The sequence below is a fragment of the Bufo bufo genome, chromosome 2 (assembly GCF_905171765.1).
Source record: "Bufo bufo chromosome 2, aBufBuf1.1, whole genome shotgun sequence".
Lineage (NCBI taxonomy): Eukaryota > Metazoa > Chordata > Amphibia > Anura > Bufonidae > Bufo > Bufo bufo.
In genome coordinates this window covers 723,515,088-723,530,458 of record NC_053390.1, presented here as the reverse complement: position 1 = coordinate 723,530,458, position 15,371 = coordinate 723,515,088, and the positions used below count along the sequence as shown (strand labels likewise).

At 43.4% G+C, this 15,371-nt stretch overlaps 1 protein-coding gene across 5 annotated transcripts in view; it reads right to left on the bottom strand.

Annotated features, from left to right (window-relative positions):
• Positions 1 to 5,222: 5,222 nt before the first annotated feature.
• The window catches only part of AASDH (aminoadipate-semialdehyde dehydrogenase), a 38,726-nt gene continuing 28,577 nt past the window's right edge, over positions 5,223 to 15,371 (bottom strand). For 4 of the 5 annotated variants that reach the window (XM_040418820.1, XM_040418821.1, XM_040418823.1 and 1 more), the window contains 7 exons: positions 14,690 to 14,885; positions 12,306 to 12,421; positions 11,477 to 12,218; positions 9,895 to 10,058; positions 9,340 to 9,465; positions 7,647 to 7,778; positions 5,223 to 6,554 (listed from right to left, as the gene is read on the bottom strand). In XM_040418820.1, coding sequence (XP_040274754.1) covers positions 6,168 to 6,554; positions 7,647 to 7,778; positions 9,340 to 9,465; positions 9,895 to 10,058; positions 11,477 to 12,218; positions 12,306 to 12,421; positions 14,690 to 14,885 — 1,863 coding nt within the window. In that variant the 3' untranslated portion in view covers positions 5,223 to 6,167. The remainder of the gene's footprint in view (positions 6,555 to 7,646; positions 7,779 to 9,339; positions 9,466 to 9,894; positions 10,059 to 11,476; positions 12,219 to 12,305; positions 12,422 to 14,689; positions 14,886 to 15,371) is intronic. The other variant, XM_040418822.1, reaches the window with a different exon arrangement.

Below are 15,371 nucleotides of genomic sequence, written 5' to 3'. Positions count from 1 at the left end.
GGCTCACCATCTGTGTTGATTCCTCAAAGTTTCTTAAAACCTCACAGAGGTCAGACATCCATGCCCACTCCTTGCTTGTGAATAGTGGAAGCTGACTGGACAGGCGACGAACATGTTGCAGCTGGTATTCCACTACTGCCCTATGCTGCTTACAAAGCCTGGCCAACATGTGGAATTCCAGCGCGTGCTCACGTCGCACAACAGCCAGTGAACTGGCAATTTCAAGCACTGCTGCAGCATTGACAGACCAGCTGAAGCTGTCGATGACTTGCGGAAATGTGCACACACGCAGCGCATCTTCACCGGTAGCTCAGGCAAATTGGGGTAGGTTTTGAGAAACCGCTGAACCACTAAGTAGAAGACGTGGTCTAGGCATGGGTTATGTCTGAGCTTGCCGAGCTCCAAAGCCGCCACCAAGTTACGGCCATTATCAGACACAACCATCCCTGGTTGTAGGTTGAGTGGCGAGAGCCATAGCTCAGTCTGGTCTCTTATCCCCTGCCACAGCTCTGCAGCGGTGTGCTGTTTGTCCCCTAAGCATATCAGCTTCAGCACGGCCTGTTGCCCCTTCCCCACTGCAGTGCTACACTGCTTCCAGCTACCGACTGATGACTGACTGGTGCTGCACACGGATAATTCGGAGGTGGAAGTGGAGGAGGAGGGGGAGAAGTGGGGATTGGCGCCACTAACGTAGGTGGTGGCAGAAACCCTGATGGAATTAAGGCCCGCAATCCTTGGCGTTGGTAGCACCTGTGGCATCCCAGGGTACGACTCACTCCCGGCCTCCATAATATTCACCCAGTGTGCCGTCAGGGAAATGTAACGTCCCTGGCCGAATGCACTTGTCCATGGTTATGTGGACCTTCCCAGTAACTGCGTTGGTCAGGGCATGTGTGATGTTACGGGACAGGTTGGTGTAAGGTGGGCACGGGACACCTTGAAAAAGAGTGGTGGCTAGGGACTGCGTAACGAGGGACGGCCGCCGACATCAGGCTGCGGAAGGCCTCAGTGTCCACAAGCCTAAATGGGCAACATTTCCAGGGCCAGTAATTTGGAAAGCTGCGCATTTAGTGCTATGGCCTGTGGGTGGGTGGGTATTTTCGCTTGCGTTCAAAGGCCTGGGGTAAGGACATTTGGATGCTGTGCTAGGACACGAAAGTGGATGTGGTCGCTGATGGTGCTTGCGAAGGTCCAGGGCGTGTCCGGGCCTGCGCCTTTGACAGGGGATTGACCAGCACATAACATAGGGGAAGAGGAGGCAGTGGTGTGACCTGCAGACACAGATTGTGGACCCAGGCATTCACCCCACTTAATACGGTGCTTGGATGCCGCGTGGCATGCTGGTGGTGGTGAGGTTGCTAGTGTTCACTCTCTGGGTCATTTTCGTATGGCACAGGTTGCAAACTACTATTCTTTTGTCATCCGCACTTTCCTCAAAAAAGCGCCATACTGCGGAACATCTACCCCTTGGCAAGGGAGATTTCCGCAAGGGGGTGCTCTGTGGAACAGTTGCGGGCCTGTTAGGTGTGGCCCGCCTTCTCCCTTTTGGCACCCCACTGCCTCTTCCAGCCTGTTGCGGTGCTGCAGATCCCTCCCCCTCTGCACTGCTGTCCTTGCTAGGCTTTTTACCTTTCCAGGTTGGGTCAGTGACCTCATCGTCGACCACCTCCTCGCTCTAATCATCCTCCTGATTTGTTGACCTAACCACAACCTCAGTGATTGACAACTGTGTCTCATCCTCTTCATCAACCTCTTGAGACCGTAATTGCTGTTGACTCATTGGCAACTGTGTCTCATCATCGTCCACCTCATTAAACACTAATTGCCATTCCCCATCATGTTCTTGTGACTGTGGATGCTCAAGAGGTTGGGAATCAGGGAACAAGATCTCATATCCCTCTTCAAGCGTGCTTGGCGAGAGGGCCAAATCAAGTAATGGCGATGAAAAGAGTTCCTCGGAATATCCGAGTGTGGGATCTCTTGTTTGGCCAGGCTGTACATGGTGGGAGGAAGGAGGATCAGGGTGAGGATTGTGTTGACCAGACTCCTGGCTACTGAAACTGGACTTGGTGGAAGACAGGGTGGTGCCTAACTGACTGGAAGAATTATCTGTTGCAATCGCACTGGGCTGACTTCGAGAGCGTTGTCCTGCGCCGCCCTGCAAACTGAGACATGAAGCTAGGTATCATGGATGATTGTTTTTCTTGTGCTCTGTCAGCAGGCACAGTTTCTCCGCGCCCAGGGCCACGGTCTCTGCGTGCACTATCAGCATCTCGGCCACTTCCCCGTCCCTTACTGCTCCCCTTCTTCATTTTAAATGTGATATATGTTTGAAAGTATGTCACACGTACAGTAGCGTAGGATTTTGAAGTGTATGCGCAATTTTTTTTACAAAGGTATTTGTGATGAGGAAACGTTATATAGGACAGGTACCACAGGTAATGTCACTGTTCGCAGTGTCTACGGAAAAAGTACACTGGATGTCACTGATATTTTAGGGCTGCGCACACTTTAAACAGGAGATGTGGCGCAAATAATTTAACTGTCCACAGAGGCGTATTACACGGTATTTAGCGCAGGATGTGCTAAAAATATATATTGCTGCTGTTACACACAATAGTCCTTAAAAGGACTTTTGGGTCTCTGAAAAGTTTTTTGTATAAAAATCTTCCTATTACACTCCCTACACTGTCTGTCCCTTCCTGTGCACAGCTCTCCCTAATACTGAGCAATTTAGCGGAGATTGCGCTACAAACATATATTGCTTCTGTCACACACAATAGTCCTTACAAGGACTTTTGGGTCTCTGAAACATTTTTGTACAAAAAAAATATTCAATTACACTCCCTACACTCTCTGTCCCTTCCTATGCTCAGCTCTCCCTGACTACGAATGAGCCGAACATGAGTCATCTGGTATTATATAGCACCCCATGACGCGTTGCGGCCAGCCAATGACTGTAATGCCAGTAGCCAACATGGTTACTGGCATTACAGTGAGGGCAGTACTTACCTACATATTTATTGGCTGCGTAGCAGCCAAGAAACATGCTGGGAGGAGACTCGAGCATGGCGCTTGAACACATGCGGTATTCGGCCGAGTACCGCCATGTGCCGAGCATAGAGATGCTCGAGCCGAACAGGTGTTCGGCCGAGCATGCTAGATCAATACTAGTACTGACATATGGCCAAGAACCTTACCCGTCAGTCCCATAGAAGTTAATGGAGCAGTGGTCGCACATGTGTACTACCGCTCCATTCACAGAGGGGACTCTGCTCTCCTGATCAGTGGGGGTCCCAGCTGTTGGACACCCAATGATGATCCATTTATCTCCTATCCTGTGGGGGTAAAATCCTTTTAAAGGATAACTGTCATATTTTCATCAAAAAATCAATTTTAGCATATGTTACTGCTGCAGCAGCATTATGCATAAAGCAATCTTTAGTTTCTTCACTTACCACTGTATTCCTTGAGTTTTTCCCCTTAGTTACGGCTGTTTTGAATCCTACATTGTGAGGATCTTCTCAAGATGGCTCCTCTGCCAGTTCTCTAAAGGCCAAAACTGCATTCCCTTAGGTCACATACAAACTTGCTCTAGCCATCAGCTTCCTGCCAGCCTATCAGATTGGATTACTGAGAGACACGCCTCCTCACTCTGAAGCCTAATGCAGGCATGCAGTGTGAAGGACCGCCCCTCTGTCTTCCTAGCCGGAGACAGATGAGCCATAGCAACGGTCTTTTAAGGGAGCAGTGGAAAGGGACAGGAGGCATTAATGAAAGCTGTTATTATAAGGTAATTACAGATCTTTTGGCAATCATTGACAGACTAACTCAGGTATACATGCCTAGCTCTAATAAACTAGCAAATAAAAATATATGACAGTTATCCTTTAAGTCTTATGATTTTCAATCCAGTGGTTTCCTGTTGCTTCTCTCTGGTCAACCAGCTTTCCTGTAATGGCAAATCTTCCTACATGGACAGTGCTTTCACTATACTGTCACTCACTTACTTGTATTTAATGGCATTTTTTATTTTATTTTAGAGGGAAATGTTTTGTAACATCTCTGCATAATGGAAGCAGACTTTCTGAGAGCTGCAGTAATAGTTATTATCACCAGATTTCTACTATACTCAAATCTCCTCTGTAAATACGCAGAAAGTACTTGCAAATGACATCTATAGTCTGTGAATTACCATCAAGCTTGCATACAGATAGCACAAGCAGAAAAAAAACATGAAACAATAGTGATCACAGACTTCTCATGTAAAATACAGTTCAGCAGATAACACTGCTCTCATTTTCTCTGGACAATACCAGTCGTGTGGGACACACAGTTATCTTTTCAGTTTAATAATACCGTCGTGTATAAAGCTATTAACATGTAATGTTGTGCAGTTTATGTTGTTATTGTATTTTTTTTTTATTTTTCAAGTACAATGGTTGGTTTCTTATAAAATATCAGTTTGGACTAAATTATTAGCAAGCAAACATTAAAAAGTACATAGTCACTGTCATCTCCATATAAAATACGTTGACATTCAGGATTACGTTTAGCTAAACTTTGTGCAAAAAGGTGTTTTGGAAAAAAAAGTGCAAGCAAAAGATATAACAAAATTCTTATATGTGTAATTTCTATTTCAGTTTTGTCTGACTGTTATAAAGAGGTCCTTAAAAAAACACAAAAACTTCAATAAAAAGTATGAACTTTTTGAATGGATGTTTCCTTGTATCTTTTAATACAGTAATATAGTTATACAATGTAACAGTTGTAATACTGCAGTGCCCTGCTAGGGGCCATGCAGTAAAACTGACCGTACACTGGACATGAAAGGGAGCAATGTCTTATGTGGGTTCTTCACCAACAAGGATGAGGTGACTGAATGGACTTTCAATTGCACAATCCAATTCTATACTGCTGCATACAAAAATACTGCACCTTGATCTGTCAATAACTATACCCATATAATAGACTAAAATTAGGATTACGTTGTAATGTTTGACATTTAAAATTGCATAAAATATTAAAGGGGTTGTCTCCCTTCAGCAAATTCCATTTATCATGTAGAGAAAGTTAATACAAGGCTCTTACTAATGTACTGTGATTGTCCATATTGTCTCCTTTGCTGGCTGGATTCATTTTTCCATTATTTTATACACTGCTCATAACCAGGGGTTACGACCACCCTGCAATGGTGGCCGTGCTTGCACACTTTCGGCTAAGTTCACATCAGCATTCAGCCTTTCCGTTCTCCTGCTTCGTTATAGGAGCAGAAGAACGGAAAGGATGGATTTGGCAAATAACTGAGCTGAACGGAGCCTACGGGCCCCATAGACTATAATGGGGTCTGTTAGGTTTCTGCTCAGAGGAAGATTTTTGAAGCGGACAGAAAAGGTCCTGCGTGCACAACTTTCTCCCGCTTCAAAAATCGTCCTCTGAGCGGAAACCTAACGGACCCCATTATAGTCTATGGGGTCCGTAGGCTCCGTTCGGCTCAGTTATGTGCCAAATCCATCCTTTCCGCTTTTCTGCTACTATAACGAAGCAGGAGAACGGAAAGGCTGAACGCTGATGTGAACTCAGACATAGAAAAAGGTGCCGGCCTCTCTAGTTGCCGGTACCATGGGTGTGCGCATGGGCCTGCGCTTTTTCCTATAGTGTGCAAGCCCGACCAACACAGCTGGATTGTAGGGTGGTCGTAACCATGGAAACGAGCAGTGTATAATGTACTGAAAAAAATTAATCAAGTCAGCAAAGGAGGCAATATGAACAATCACAATACATTAGTAAGTGCCTTGTATTAACTTTCTCTACATGACAAATACCATTTGCTGAAGTGACAACCCTTTTGACTAGTGTTGGTGGGAAAAATAAGTACAGCACACAGACGACCTAAGGACAGACAGACCTCTCGCTGACCGCTTCCCGCACATTTGCTACCAGTCACCGTTGCCCTGTTTAAGACTAGGGTTCTACTTTCACATTTGATTGCAAGTTAGTTTCAGTAAAATTGCAACATTTGCACGGGTTACGTTCCTTATATAAAAAATTCTGTAGAATGGAATCTTAGGGCCTTCGTGACAAATCCGGTCATGTCTTGCAACTTTCTTTCACATAAGGAATATTATAGCGATTCACATGTCCACATGAAATCCAAATTTTACAAATTACTTGACATTCACGATCAAGTCAAAACAGTAAACTAAATTGTTCCTGCAGCCAACCACCAGTCGGCTGCCATACACAACGGGGGAAGAAAATATCTCTCCGTCCAGTGCATGCTGCAGGATCAGAAGTCCTGAGTGAGCATCCAGTATCCACAACTTTCCATCTGTAGAAGGGACAGCCAGCAGCTCCGTGTTCCCAGTGTGTGGGTTGGGAAATGTCAATGGAGTTGCATACACTGGTGAGCTGGTCCTGTATCTCCATAACAATTCACCTTCAGCACTACAGCAGTAGATGAAGCCATCGTGTGAGCCGAATGTGACGTGCCTGGCGAGAGTGGAGATACAGGGGGAGGAGAATATCGGCCCATCGGTAGTCAACCGCCACAGCTGAAGAAAGGAAGAACATTTGATGAAAAGGAGTATTTGGTAACAATTTACTTATGTATGAACCGGTCACTATTTCCTCCTCTATGAAACAGAGTATACAGGGCATCTCGACAAGGCTAGTCATTTGTACACAATGCTTCATCATCACATCTCATGGAGAAGACCTACATCTACATTCTCAGCTTTCTAGTCAATAACAGCAGGTAGTGGCTCGCCCACCATGTGATTAGACACTCGGCATGTCTGGCAGGAATCACAACATGTCTCATTTGTATAGCAGTAAACGTCCATGTCTCATGGACAAGGGGAACGGTGCTTCCCTTGGAGAGGGGCTCCCATATTCTTTTTTGTTCATGGGAAATGCAAGTGTAAAAAGTAGTAAAATGAAGACAGGTCATGAGAGATGACCGCTCATTTTAACCATGGGGAGCGAGTTGGACATCTAAAATATTTCATGCTGTGTTTCTACATTAGAAACAGCAATAGAAAGGAAATTACTGGGGCTGTCTCATGAAGACAACCCCAAATGCCCTATTAGGGGATATGGTTGTCAAAGAGACTCCCCCGCTCTGGTGGACTCAAACCATCCGGATATGACTTTCAAGGCTATCAAGACCTGACTGGACTGCTGCATCTTCCCTTAGAAAAATCAGCTATTTGTTGGGGGTGTCCAAAGCCAGATACATGCTTCCTATCAAAAAGGGGTTTATCCATAGTAAGGCAAACCCTTAAAATATCCTGCAGTGCGTGGACATTGTTTCTTAGGAAAATTTTTGCAAAGGACTGTCTGGCAAGTGGTTTTAACGTCTTTCACTTAATGGCTCTATTATATCTTCCACGCGGTAACATGTGGAAGCGCATGAAAGGGCTTCTATGTGGCCGCTCCTCAAAAGATGGGACATATCCTATACTTTGCCACAACATGCGGACCACTGACCCATTGACGCGGCGTGCACACGGTTGGCATCCGTGTTTTGCAGATCTTTGGAGCGCAAACCACTTATGGTCATAATATTTGACATGCTCATTGCGTCCCTACTAATGTTTTCATTTGTAAACTTGGTTATCCATACGGATTCCCACATTACTCACCTTTTCACCCATATGACTGAAGCAGTAGAAATTTGCATCAACACAGCCAACAAAAACGTGATTCTGGTTACAGGATGGTGAAGAAAAGATGGGCTTGCCTAGCTCAATCTTCCATATTGTTTTTCCTGTGACCTATAACAGTAGATGCTCAGATAACTTACGTCACCAATAAATACTAGTAATGTCAGTTACAATTAGTCTATATGCTTCATAAAGGGGTTGCATCAGTTCAGCAAATTGCATTTATCATGTAGACAAAGTTAATACAAGTCACTCAGGGTACTTTCACACTTGCGTTGTTTGATACAGGGCCTGAACTTGCCTGATCAAACTGAAAAATGCATTGCAATACCGGATCCGTTTTTCCGGTGTCATCAGGCAAAACTGATCCAGTATTTTTTCTTCTTCACATTTTTAAAGGTCTGCGCAATACTGGATCCGCCAATGCGGCAATTTGAATGCCGGATCCGGGACGAATACATTCCTATGGAAAAAAAATGCCAGATCAGGCAAGTGTTCTGTTTTTTTGGGCCGGAGATAAAACTGTAGCATGCTGCAGTATTATCTCCGTTCTGAAAAGTAAAAAAGACTGAACTGAAGACATCCTGATGCATCCTGAACGGATTGCTCTCCATTCAGAATGCATGGGGATATGCCTGATCAGTTCTTTTCTGGTATAGAGCCCCAAGGATGAACTCAATGCCGGAAAAGAAAAAAGCTAGTGTGAAAGTACCCGTAGTAATGTATTGGAATTCCATAACCCTTGGATACGAGCAGTGTATAATGTGATGGAAAAATGAATCCAGACAGCAAAGGATGCAATATGGATAATCACAATACATTAGTAAGTGCCTTGTATTAACTTTCTCTACATGATAAATGCCACTTACTGAAGCGATGTATGGTCTCACATTGCAATGTGGAACAATTTCAAGTAAAACACGCGGCACTTAACCCCTGCCTTCCAGTCGTAACATCTCCTCCCCACGTGAGGTGTCGAAACCATGAAAAGATGTTTTCTTCTATGTGTCTAATGGCTTACATTTATAACTGCCCCATTTGATAACAGTTCCATTATGGGTTAACTACAGTGAAAACCTGATAATTAATACAATTTGGCTCTGATGTTTGCCAAGTGTCAGTTATGCCGCAGCAATATTGGTGCAGCCATATATAAGCTCTAGTACGTCAGTAATGTGTCTCTCTCTATAATGCCTCATTCACACGTCAGTGTTTTAGTCAGGGATTTCCCTCCGTGATTTTGGGTCAAAACCAGGTGCGGCTCTAAACACAGAACAGGTGCAGATCTTTCCCTTATACCTTATGTCTGTGGAGGCTCCAATCCTGGTTTTAGTTCTCAATCACTGATGGAAATCACTGACCAAACACTGACGTGTGAATGAGGCTTAAGAGTGTTTGAAGAAAACTGGGCAGTATGGTAGCTCAGGGGTCAGCACTGGTGCCTTGCAGCGAGGGGATCCTAGGTTAAAATGGGACCAAGCCATCTGCATGGAGTTTGTATGTTCTCTTCGTGTTTGTAGAGAATTTAGATTTAGAGCCCCATTGGGGACAGAATTAATCTAATGTCTGTAAAAGCGCTGTGGAATATGTCAGCGCTATATAGTGTAAGTGAGCAAAATAAATAAAAACTGGAAAAAATATTCCAGGTCAGGCAATTTGAACATTGACTTACTGGGTTAAATGCCAGAACTCGTCCTCCAAGTGTAGCTACATATAAATGATGTGGTTCTGTACTAATACAAGGAGAAGAAAACACTGCTCCCCCGTCACAATGAGCTTTCCAGACACACTGCTTTACCTGAAACAAGACACAGTCATAGTCACAACTCATCAATGCACTGGTCAGATTTCATTTCAAGCCTCCCCTGGGCTCCTTTCTGAGCTGCTCTCCACGTATGCTCTTCTACTTGGGGAATCACACAGCGCCAGATCTGCCTTTAGTTTAGGCCTCATACATTAATCATACTTCAACCATTTATTCCTCACCTGTACAATTATTAAAAAGATGAATAAGGAAGGGGAATTATGTATAGGGTTTGTATTTCAGTGTCCTACGCATGGCCAGGATAAAAAAAATGGCTAAAAAGGAGGGGGTGAAATAACCCAAAACATTTTCCTTAAAATAAAAAAAAATGGAACACAACTGGTCTGTCTGCCATGATTATAACTGGGTAGAACAATGAATGATCCATTTAACAAGTTAGATGAGATATCCATTAATTCATACCTCAACGTCCAAAGCGTAAAAGTACTGATCATGTGACCCAACAAACGCCAGCCCCGACACGGGATCTATGACAGGAGAGCTCTTCACGGCATTGCCAGTGGTGAAGATCCAGTGGTTTTCCCCGCTGGTCCTCCTCATTATATAGATACCGCCATCGTAGCAGCCTGCAAACAAACCATAACGACTGGCTAGTAACCACCATCACATCCCTTTCTTAAAATGTCCATTATACCTAGAGTAAAGACTATTAGCAAGAACTAGAGAGCTATGGATTCTTGTCTCATATACTTCTCATTATATAACAGAACATTAATGAGGTGCAACTGGAGAAGCTCTTTCCAGCTAAAGTAAAAAGGATTGCCTGTAATTATAGCTCCAGGCCCTCTACTGTCTAAATGATAAAAATCTTCATCAGCCATTAGTTCACATTAGCGTCATAGTTTTCCCATTCATAAAGAGCCATGACCGCTCTACTAGATCCATGTACACATGGCTCCCGATAAATGCTAATGAACCTTGTCAACTTATAACGGGGTCCATTAGGAGTTATGCAGATTGTACTATTGTTTCCATCCACCAGAACCTTCATTTCCCTCATTTCTGGGAAGGCTGGTAGACAATGTGGATTCCACTAAATGTCACACCAACTTTCCTAGAATCTCAAATCACACGGATGATGAGGAAACATAGGTGCAGGAAGGATTATTGCATAACTGAACACATATGCATTTGGATAACCCTTATACCACCCCATTTTGGTTGACACCCAACTTCTCTAGAAACAGATGAACTAAAGGGGCTTTCTCATGAAGTCAACTTCTTTCTATATGTCTTATTAGGGCATATTGATGTTATGGAGGTGGGTCATCCAATCAGGAACCCCCTCTATGAGCTAGGCGAGCCAATTGTTCACCATGTAATGCCGTTCCCCTGCAGCTGGTTGCAGCTTTAAAGGGGTTTTCTGTGAATTCTTCTGTTGTTGGTTAAGCCCTATAGTGTGTATAAACTTACCTGCTGTCCTCTGCTCCAGTCCTGTACCCTGGCTCGCCTTCAATCATCTTCTGGTGCCCTGGCTTGTTTACTTCTACCCAGGGCACAGGCATGGTCATGTGAGCTTTTGCAGCGAATGATTGACTTCAGTGGTGATGTACCCCAAGTGACACATCCTGCTGGGACACATGCTGCTTGGGGACACATCACCACTGAACCCAGATGTTGCATGCAGCAGCGCACTTGACCATGTCTGTAGCCTGTTTGGAAGTAAACGAACCAGCTGGAAGATAGCCGACTGGAAGATAGCTGAATGGAAGCCAGGGTGCACGACTAAGGCCCCAGGGACTAGGTGAGTAAGACCCTTTGATTAGGTCATACATGCTACGGGGCATAATTAAGAACAGAAGAATTCCTGGAAAACCTCTTTAAGGAACCGAGATCAGCTGTAATCAGCCGATCATTGCTGTAGTTTCAAACTGAAAGAGTATGTATGATTTAATAAATGACATTACTGCTATTCTCTTTACCATTTGGAAGATAGCCTGCACATATGGTATAATCTCAATGACAAGGTTCCTCTCATTCTTACCTACGAGGATGAAATTTCCACATTTAGACACTGCAGCAGAAGATTCCACACGATCTCCCAGGATTCTCTCCCACACAACTACACCTGTGTCCAGGTCAAGGGCTTGCACTCTATGTGAATGAGATCCAATGTATACAGTCCTTGTGGACTCTTTATTTGTTGATATAACAAGGAGAGGTGAAGCATCCACACATTTATCTGTGTCTGATGCCCATCTTTCTTGTAGAGTAATTTCCAACTCAGAAGATGCAGTTGGCTTTGTCCGCTTAGCTCCTGAATTACTGAATTCTGAAAACCCTACTAGATCTGGACTTATCCCATGTGCTACTTCACACTGCCGGCCAACTTGTTCAGAGCACACATTTATGAACAGTCTGTTGCCTCGGCTCAAAGATACAAAGGGTGTAGAATCCATTTGCAACCTCTGAGCTTCAGCTTTCCTTTTAGTCGGGTACTCCTCCCTCCTAACATCTACACTGGGATTACCATGGTTTTCTGTGGCATTTACACTGGTGTGGTTCTGTAATTTCTCCATGACTGGAGAAGTATGTTTAAGGATGAGTCTGTGAACATCCAGGAGAGTATCACTAAGGATGGCTTCTAAAAGTCCTGGGACAGATCTACCAACGAAAGCCTCCACTTCTTCATGGAACCGGATCGCCTTTAAAGAGTCACCACCACTGAGCAAGAATACAGAATCTTCAGAAATGTCAGAACATCCTTCAGGAAGTCCCAGCGCAGACTAAACAGGAAAGGAGTGAGAATATTTACTGCAGAACTCTGATAAACTAGAGGAAGACAAGCAGGATACAAAAAATACAAGCCAAACCTTCCATAGGTCCTGCAAGCCATGCCACAAGTCATCTACGTGTGGCAACTGTGAGTCCATCTTTTGCCGTAAGTGGTCAGCATAAATTAGCTTTAATCTAGAAAGGTCTATTTTACCTTGACAGACAAAAGAAAAAAAATTTATGTGCCTTATTTTACATAGAAATACGATTCAATCACAAAACACTTCATGAAATAAAAAAAATTATCCAGCACCCATTATCAGTATGAAAAAAGAAATGCCCCAGTTATCTGGTATACAAAACCCATTTCCAACTACCCTTAGGACATTCAGGGGAGAGCCTCATGCATAACCATCATCTATTCACTGGAGGACTCTGCTTTACATGAACAGCCAAGTGATTTCAACAGGCACCTTGTTATGTACATCTTAGGGAGCCATTTTTTTTTTATTAGTGCAATATACTCATTAAGAGCTAAAAATATTTTTTTCAATTGGTCTTTATTACAAATATGAGTCATTTTCTCTGTACAGAACTGAGATGCTCTTCTAGCAGGATCTGAATTTTCTCTCTGCTCCATCAGGCAGGGAGCTGACAGGCTCCTTATCTAAGCTCTCTGACCTTATAAACACTCATCAAAGCTCAATTCTTATCTTATTGTTTACATAAGATACTTACATACATTTTTATGACCTCTTAGAAAATTAGAGATAAGGATTATTAGAAGACCGGCACAAAGTGAAAGTAGGATGCACACAGCTAGAAAAACAGTTAAGCCTTTGTGACAGAACAGCTCAATATTTTTAATCAAGTCCAACTGAAAAAAATATTTTTAGCCCCAAATGAGTAAAATGCAATCATAAAAAAAAATTGGCCCCAAAGTGCCCCATATCCGTTAAATCCTCAAGATAAAAACTCACATTTACAGAGGGGGGAACTGAACGCCTACGTGGCGACCATCTTAGCTTTTCAGCTGTCAATTCCAAGGATCTTACTTTGCCATCAAGATGGCCGCTCTGCTTCTCAGATTACCTGATGCACACTGTACATTTCATACTCCAAAACACTATCTGCTGCCCTCAGATTGACCAACACTCTCATCCAAGAGCAGGGCTGGAAAAGCAGGAATTGGCTTGGACTAACAATGCACAGTGTGCATCAGATAGCCCAAGAAGCAGAGCGGCCATCTTGGAAGACAGAAAAGGAGCCCAGGAATAGGTGGATCTGTAGCTGAATAGATGCACAGGGAAAGTGTTCTATTTGTTACCAGGTAAATATAATTTTTCTTCTTAAAACAGTCACTTTAAAGAGGACCTTTTACCAGGATACATGTATTGAAATAGTTATATTACCTTACAGTGCGGCCCCCCGTGATGTCTTTCCGCTTTTTGGGCATTCCAGTGTTGTTTACAGAAGGACTGGTCACTAGACCCCCATTTTTGGTTTGCTTTGGCACGTGTGGTGTTATTGTGACACCACCATATGTAATATGTATTACAAATAAATGTTAAGCTGTACAGGATTGAGATTTACAGTGATGAATAATACTTAATTTAGTGCAAACCACCCTTCTCTCTTTTTTTCAGGGATTTGCTCCACCAGAAGAGTAGACACTCAGCTTCTTTCAGGTGAAGGATAATATCATCCCCTGCAACGCTTGGGAACATCTACTGCTCATATGCCAATAGGGTAATCTGCCTGGCAGGAGCAAGCTTACAGGGCCAGAGGAGATGCCTGGCTCTGTCGATCAAGGAGGTTGTGGGGCATAGCCATAAGTGCCGAATGGAGGAGCGCTGCTGTGCCAAGGGGGAAAGTGCCCATCCCTCAGTGCACCAAAGACCTTATTTACAGAGCAACAGATCTGAATAAGCGAGGCATTGGTTTACTCGGCAGGCTCAACCCCCCATAGATTATGTCTGTTTAATAGGGTTGATGCTGATGAGAGATGTTCTTTAAGATACTCCATGGATTTGGAACAAATTTTTGAGGCAAAGTAAGCACCAATAGGTTGAGTAAACCTAGAAAAAATATCTAACAATGAACCAAGTTTATCATTCTTGAAGTTGCATTCTGAAAAATGTCTGTTTCTTGCAGCACCAAATTAATACTACATAAATCTATTTACTGTATCTATCTATCGTATCTATCTATCGTATCTATCTATCTATCGTATCTATCCATCCTATCTATCTATTTATCTATCTATCGTATCTATCTATCTATCTATCTATCTCTACATGCACACATGTAATTGCTATGCACTTTCCTGCACACAATATTTAATGACCAAACAAATCACGTATGGTGGCCACAGATCCCACAAAAATTACTGGGATCAGCAAACAAGTATCCAATGTCTCTGCACATTTATATCCCACTGCATACAGTAGGGTAGGTAAGGTAAGTAATGAGGAGCACTTACCATGCTTTGTATGTGGCAAGGAGTCCACCAGAACCAAATCGTCAGGCAATGCATAACTCAGAAGATCACTCTGCATAAGTCTCCATAAGGACTTTATTTCTAAGGGTCTTTTCGGCACAACGAATATGACTAATAATTGTTTGGCCTTAAACCACATTACTGCGCATGATTCCACAGGTTCAAGCCTTTCTACCACCTGAATCATGAGGGAAAGAAAAGTCACTTCTACATTTCCACATGGTGCTCCCCAATGGCTTTGTATATTGATGCAGCCCTTTCATACAGAGCAGACTGCCCACACTGTGACTGGAGCCTCCTCTTCCACCACTGACCCAAGAACACCATTCTGTACCAATGTTTAACAGAAAATACTTTTAGAAGTTGTAGTGAGGGAATGACATGTGTAGTCACTAATCATTAAACACCAAGGCTTTATGAGTGTTTCTGTTCCCTCGTCACACATGGAATAGCCAACTGATGTGTTAGGAACAAGCACACTCCTAAAACTAAAAGTTGGCCAAACCTTCCAATTTCAGCAGTGCCAGCCAAACATCTAATGAGCAAGGCCATCTTTATGACAGGTTTCCAGAAGGATCAAGATTTTAACATGCCCGATCTTTTTGTTCTCAAGTAATATTCCCTTCTCCCTATTAAAAACATATGGACTCTTGGGAAACCCAAG